Genomic DNA, 7279 nt, shown 5'->3' with positions numbered 1-7279 from the left:
GGGAAGTCGTGGCCTAATGGTTAGAGAGTCGGACTTGTAACCCAAAGGTTGCGGGTTCGAGTCTCGTACCGGCAGGGATTGTAGGTGGGGGGAGTGAATGTACAGCGCTCTCTCCCACCTTCAATACCACGACTGAGGTGCCCTTGAGCGCTTGTGTTCACGGTGTGTGTGTGTTCACTGCTGTTTGTGTGCACTTTGGATGGGTTAAATGCAGAGCACTAATTCCAAGTATGGGTCACCATACTTGGCCTCAGGTCACTTTTAATTTTATTTATTTGTTTTGTTTTCAGGTCAGAAATACAGACCCTGATGATCCAAACAGAGAGATGGTTGTGCAGTTACTGGATGACTTCAAGATCTCAGGGGTCAATGGGACTCGTATCCTTGAATATGAAGAATGTTGTGTGTATCTGTGTGTGAGAGAGAAAATGGGTCAAGAAGTCTTCAAGCAGGTGTCTTGTGCTATTTTAAGATACCCCAAATTCTTTTACAAGGGCACTTGTGAATGCTGACTTCGAAACAGTTGTTGCTTCGTAGCGATTATACTGAGCGAAGCTGTTCTGATATTATGTTTTTCAGTTAGAAGTTCTACATTTATTCCTACCAACAGCAGATTCCATTTTAAAAGCGTTGGACCTTCACTTGACCTTTCAGATGTCTGCATGGTGTTTGAGGTTCTAGGGCACCACTTGCTTAAATGGATTATCAAGTCCAACTATCAAGGCTTACCTCTGCCCTGTGTCAAGAGCATCATTCGACAGGTAACGCAGCACACCACCGCACAACCAGATCAGTGTTCACGTAATTACGGTTTGACTAATTAACTGCTGTCCTGGATTCAGTGGATCAATTACAGATGAATTATTATGAGTTTGCTTAACGTTTATGGTTTTATACAAAATTCAGAATGATTTGATAATGAAAAACCTGTTTACTTTTTGTTACATCTTTTTTTATGAAACCACTAGAACAGACATGTTTGTAAGTGATAATGTGCATTACTGCGAGAAGTTTTTTTTTCTAAGAATTTAATACTTTTATTTTGCAAGGATGCATTTAATTGATCAAAAGTGACATTAAGTGACATCCCAGAAAAAAATTCCTGTATTCAATATTGATAAGAATTTTTTCATATTAGAATGAGCATCATATGACACTGAAGACAACATTACTGTTTTTACTGTATTTTTAATCAAATAAATGCAGACTTGGTGAGCATAAGGGACTTCTTTCAAAAACACAAAACAAAAAAAATATCCTGCGGGGTGTTTCTCAATTAGAATCAGAAGCAATCAGAGTCATCGGTTTCAGAGAGCTGTGAATAACCAATAATAATAATGTAATAATGTTGTGTTGCATTGTTGTAAAAGTACTGTATTGTTAATATTCAGCGTTATATTATGTACCTTTTGGTTTTGTGATTAAAATTGTATGTTGTGTTGCTCCAGGATGTTTAGAAAGGTGCTAATTAGGGCTGCACGATTAATCGAATGCGATTGTTATGCGCATTGTGTTTATTAGTCACGTTGAATTAATGAAAGCTGTTGAATCTTCTGTTTATTCAGCTGCAGCAATAGGCATTTCCTGGGTTTTTTTCTGCTAGGCGTATTTGGAGTTTCAGCGCGAGAGCGCCCTCTGGCCTTTGGATGGAGATTTACTGCTGATCACAGAACCGTGCTTCACTGAAAGATACGCATGACAATCGCAGCTTCTGTCGAATCGCGATCTCGATTACATTTCGATTTATCGTGCAGCGCTAGTGCTAATATATATTTTCTATAGTCGTTTGAGTCTCTGCATTTTTGAAATCTCAGGTTATTCAAGGTCTGGATTACCTGCACACCAAGTGTCAAATCATCCACACAGACATTAAGCCAGAGAACATTCTCATGAGCGTGGATGAGCTGTATATCAGGCGCTTGGCTGCAGAAGCCACTGAGTGGCAGAAAGCAGGCGCTCCCCCTCCATCTGGGTCAGCAGGTACGACAGCTCTGCTTACAGACACACACAGTGAAGCATACTTTTTACACGGCTTCAACCAGTTGCAAATGATTGTGTAAACTTTTCCCTAGTAGTTTTTCACATTCTCTCGTTAACACAACTTGTTGGTTAGCTTTCTTACCCTCTAGCATACTGCTCTTAAAATTGTTTTACTTTGCAAGCTGTCATTGAGTTACAATGACTTGTGTTGACCTTTATCTTCCAGTGAGCACTGCCCCAGCACCAAAACAGGTATGTTTTCCTTCTTAAGCAGGTATTTTTATACATTTCATTTCAATTAATTTTTATTATTTTAATGTCCCGAAGAAAACTATTCAATCATTCTCTTTCTTTCTGTAGTTCTCTGAATATAATCTTGAGCTGCTGTCCCAATTCCAGGAATGTTCTGGGTTATTTACAACTTAAAATATTGCCACCGTAATTGTGAAGACATTAATAATGATGCAAAGTATTTCCATTTTAAATAAATGTTTATCAAAGTATCCTGATAAAAACATGTCATGGTTTCCACAAAGATATAAAGCAGCACAACTGTTTTCAACATTTATAGTAATAAATGTTTCTTGAGCGGCAAATTAGCATATTAGAATAATTTCTGAAGGATCCTGTGACACTGAAGGCTGAAGTAAAGGCTGCTGAAAATTCAGCTTTGCCATCACAGGACTTAATTACAATTGAACATAAAAAAAAAAAAAAAGGAAACAGTTCTTTTAAATTGTAGTAATATTTCACAATAATACTGTTTTTACAGTTTTTTTTTTTTATAAATGCAGCCTTGTTCAGAATGAGAGTCTTGTTTCATCTGACAAACATCTGACAAAAAAAAAATCTAAACATTTGCATGGTAGTGTAACTTTATTTGTCAAATAACCTGGAATTTTTCAGTTGTCATAATGCTTTTTCGCATTAACATGATTACCCATCTTGCTCTTCCTCAGGCACCAAAAATGTCAAAAAACAAGAAAAAGAAGCTAAAGAAGAAGCAGAAGCGTCAAGCGGAGCTCCTAGAGAAGTGCATTATGGACTTGGAAGAGATGGAGATTGGGCCTGAAGGCAGAGAGGAAGAGGAGGATGACCCAGAATCCCCCAAATCCCCCTCCTGCGTCCCACTAAGACAGGCATCACTGCAGGACATTACTAATGAGGACACAATAAGTTAGTTTCTATTTGCATCAATAATTTTCTTATAGTGCTAGTGTTAATTAAAGTTGCTTAGAGTTTGCTGTTATTTGCAACTTGTGATTAAGTACAAATTTGCTGCCATTAACACATCTCCATTATATTTCTGTTTCTCTGCCTCTCGCGTAATAGTGGAGACTAGAGAGAGACTAACCTCAGATGCTTCACTTGAGCTCAACTGTAACGGCTGTATGCACTCCAGTCAAACACAGCCTGAGGAGGACGATCAAGGAGACCAGCGACATGGCCAACTGCTACAGGAGGACCACCATAACGCAAACACAGGCCCAGAGGACACAGCTCAAAGCATGTACGAGTACTGTAATGGGGCAGAGTCCCCTGAACTGGACCAGGCCGGCTACAGTAATGGCACCTCAGGCCGAGAGCAGCTAGAGGAAGGAGAGATGCCATCCGGAGAGCAAGATCAGCAGAAGACTAGAACCAGAGCCAGGGAACAGAACAAGGATAAGCTAAAGAATGGTGAATTTTATATGGCTTTTAAATTATTTTAGTGAGGTTTTTCAGAGATTATGTGATTCTTACATGCTGGTAACTGTTTGTATTAAAGGGGTAGTTCACATAAAAAATTAAAAGTGTCATTATTTGTTCACGCTCATGTCGTTCCTAACATAGTGAGTATTTTTGATGAGACATTTTACAATGACAGTTCATAGTGACCACATATGGCTGTTTTTGATTAGCTTTTTCCTCTTTCAGATAAGTTGTCATCTGGAAGCCTATTGGTCAATCCACTGGACCCACTTAACGCAGACAATATCAAGGTCAAGATTGCAGACCTTGGCAACGCCTGCTGGGTGGTAAGAATCTTAATAACCCGATGAAATCCAAATTATAGTCATTTATCTGTAAAACGCAAATTAGAATGCTTTCTGAAGGATCATGTGATGCTAAAGTAATGTAATGAGTAATGAGTGCTGAAAATTATGCTTAGCAATCACAGGAATAAATTACATTAAATAGTTATTTAAAATGAAATAAGCCTTAGTGAGCATGAAAACTTTAAAAACTGTTCATTTGTTTTGTTTTCTTTTTCTTTTTTAATTTTCAAACTTGTTTTGAAAACATTAAAACAATCTTATCGGCCCCAAACTTTTGAATGGTAGTGTACGTTTATTTGGTTGAGTGTGGACCGATAAATGGTACATTTATTAAGAAAGATAATATAGAAGTTGATTTCATGTTTTTTTATTAAATACTCAATATGATTATTGATATAAATTCTCTGTTCTTCAGCACAAGCACTTTACTGAAGACATTCAGACCCGACAGTACCGCTCTCTGGAGGTGCTGCTGGGATCAGGGTACAACACACCCGCTGACATATGGAGCACAGCCTGCATGGTGAGAAGCTACACATGGTCGCTCATCAGTTTGTTAATCAGCTTTACTTTTATATAAATCCACAGGCATCCTTGTGAGAACAGGTAAATCAATTTGGTAACAGTTCAGACCTGATATTGGATTGCTCTTTCTCTTTTCAGGCATTTGAATTGGCCACTGGTGATTATTTGTTTGAGCCCCACTCTGGTGAAGATTACTCCAGAGATGAAGGTAATGCAATATTTCTTCCTTCAGCCTGAAATACAAAAATGATGAATGTTTCCTCCATTACATTTATTGAGTGATAATAATTAATCTGGATTACAAATGCATGCATGTACATGCCTACAGTGAGGGACATACCCAATCATTTCAGTTTTAATGTGACTGACAATTTACTACAATTGACTGACAATCATATTAATGTCTCACTACAGGCACTATGCAATAGAATTTAAATACCTGCTTAATTATTTATTGTCTGTTGTTTTCTTCTGTCTTAATATGTATTGATATTACAGTGCTTCAAGAGCTGTAATCCTGTGGTTATTTCTAGAGGTCGACCGATAGTGGATTTTGCCGATACCGATAGCTAGGTTGGACCACACTGGCCGATACCGATTAATTAACCGATAGTTTTTTAAATGGATACTGAACAAAAATTTAAATAATGCTTTATTAAAAAAACAGTACTGAACCATACTAGTAGTAGTAGTAGTAGTAATAATAATAATAAAAATGTTGAAATTAACACTCTAACAAGGAACAATATTTTCATTACACAGCTTTCATTAATCTTAATGTTACAAATGGACTCTTAATTTAAACAGTCATGCTTAAAGATGCACATTTTTAAATATATACACAAAGGCCATAGCATTAAAATTATATACATATGGATATTGTATGTATACTCTCACACTTTAACTTCTTCTATTCTTGAACACTTGATGATTATCTAATCAAAATAAAAGCGCAGCGCTGAGCCTACGTCTAGGAGAACTCACCGGTATCACACACACTCCGGACGCGTCGTGTTCAATTCGAGCAGCGGTCTAAAACAGTTTATTTAATCCCCAAACGGACACAAGTTTACTTCAAGAATGAACGAACAATGAGGCATAGATGAGTTTGAAGTTCGGTGTTTAAAAAACGGAGCAAACGGAAAGAGAAAGCGCGATCTATATTATAGCTCTATAAATGAAGCATTAACAACAATTCGGGACAAATATAATGTAATTTAATGGAAAACTATGTGAATGGCGCTCTGTGGCGCGGCAGGATTTTCTGTCGGCTGCATTTAAATCCGCGTCTGAAGTTTCCCGCTCTGTTCAGCGTGCAGTATCACGTGTCTAAACAAATAGCACGTGCTGTCAGTGATTTCAACCACTAGAGGCCGCTCTCATACTGTATAATGACAGCAGACCCTTCTCAGCCGTTCCAGCAACGGACGCAACCCGGAAAACTATCGGCATGGATTTTTGCCGATAACGATAGTTCCAGCAAAAAACTATCGGTGCCGATTAATCGGCAAAACCGATACATCGGTGGACCTCTAGTTATTTCCCTGCTAACAATCAGAGCCTGCTGTTAAAATGCATGGAGACCCTGTCTCTTCTTTATAAACAGCCTCTTCATATTCACTTCCTCCACCTCCACTTTTTGCCCTTTTGATCCATGTTTCTTTGTTCCTCCTTGTGTTCTATTGTTAGTTGATGCTGCAACTAAATAGACTAAGACAGAAAGATGCATATTTTGCATGCCCTAGAAATTTATTGAGTGTGGGAACTGGGAAGAACTTGTAAACTTAAAACCTAATTTATTATCCGTCCGTCAAGCTTAGTTAACAGTTTCTATGGAATTCTGTCATCTGTGATCTAATTGTGTTTGCACTGGAGCGTAAATGCTGTTTAAACGGACCTTGGTAGTTATGTTAGTCATGATCAGAATTTGCATGTTTTGAGCCACTATGTGGTTGTTGCTTTAGGTGTAATACACAAAAGCACTGAGAAACTCAATACTTACCAAGTGAAATTTCAGATTATTCTATTGATTTCAAAGGCAAATAATTTCATGGCGCTCAAAGTATAAAGGCTACAGAGGTTAAGCATTTGGTTGTAAATTGTGCATTGTGATGCTTTCACTTTGTATATATGCAAGGTATTTAGCAGGATTTGGTCAGACCAGAAGTCAAACTGGAGAGACAGCTAGAAACCAGTAATGATTCATTATGCTCCTGCTTAGAACATGCTGTGTTCTTACTCTTGTGGTAGACCACATTGCACTTGAATCAGCTGATGCAGTTTTCCTAAAACTGGAGGGAGCAGAATTAGATCACACTTCAACCTTCTTCCAGTTTAAGTCATGTCAAAGAGAAAGGTAGTTATTGAAATTTACTATTGGTATAGGAACCTTGCCTCTCTGTGTGTCTCATGTTTTTTTTTTCGGTCACTATTAGGCCTGGGCCATAAAACGGTATCGATATTTATCGACGGTACACCTTCGATAACGATATGTAAAAAATTTTCGATATAGTGCACGTACTATGAGTGATGCAGACAGCTCACACAAACACGAAAACATGCTGAATTGAGTGCTGTGCCTGCCTGTGATGAGGAGATTGTGAATACAAAAATGAATATTAGTCGAATTTAAAATAAACATTTGCATTTGAATGTTAGAAGTGCATCAGGGAGCGCCATCAGTGGAGCACGAGATGCGGTGAGTGATGTAAGTGACGTTGTTGTATTTTAATGTT

The 7279-nt window shown here is 38.0% G+C and overlaps 1 protein-coding gene across 5 annotated transcripts in view; it reads left to right on the top strand.

The window, feature by feature from the left end:
- Positions 1-7279, top strand: part of LOC107745731 (SRSF protein kinase 1-like) — a 16406-nt gene that overhangs the window by 3357 nt on the left and 5770 nt on the right. For all 5 annotated transcript variants that reach the window (XM_016559678.1, XM_016559679.1, XM_016559676.1 and 2 more), the window contains exons 6-14: positions 291-378; positions 655-761; positions 1815-1980; positions 2207-2232; positions 2940-3156; positions 3313-3660; positions 3898-3998; positions 4435-4542; positions 4683-4752. In XM_016559678.1, coding sequence (XP_016415164.1) covers positions 291-378; positions 655-761; positions 1815-1980; positions 2207-2232; positions 2940-3156; positions 3313-3660; positions 3898-3998; positions 4435-4542; positions 4683-4752 — 1231 coding nt within the window. The remainder of the gene's footprint in view (positions 1-290; positions 379-654; positions 762-1814; positions 1981-2206; positions 2233-2939; positions 3157-3312; positions 3661-3897; positions 3999-4434; positions 4543-4682; positions 4753-7279) is intronic.

This window comes from Sinocyclocheilus rhinocerous, unplaced genomic scaffold (genome assembly GCF_001515625.1).
Source record: "Sinocyclocheilus rhinocerous isolate Xijiao unplaced genomic scaffold, SAMN03320098_v1.1 scaffold558, whole genome shotgun sequence".
NCBI lineage: Eukaryota > Metazoa > Chordata > Actinopteri > Cypriniformes > Cyprinidae > Sinocyclocheilus > Sinocyclocheilus rhinocerous.
Note: the sequence above shows the minus strand (reverse complement) of the source record. Positions and strands in the feature narration are given on the sequence as shown.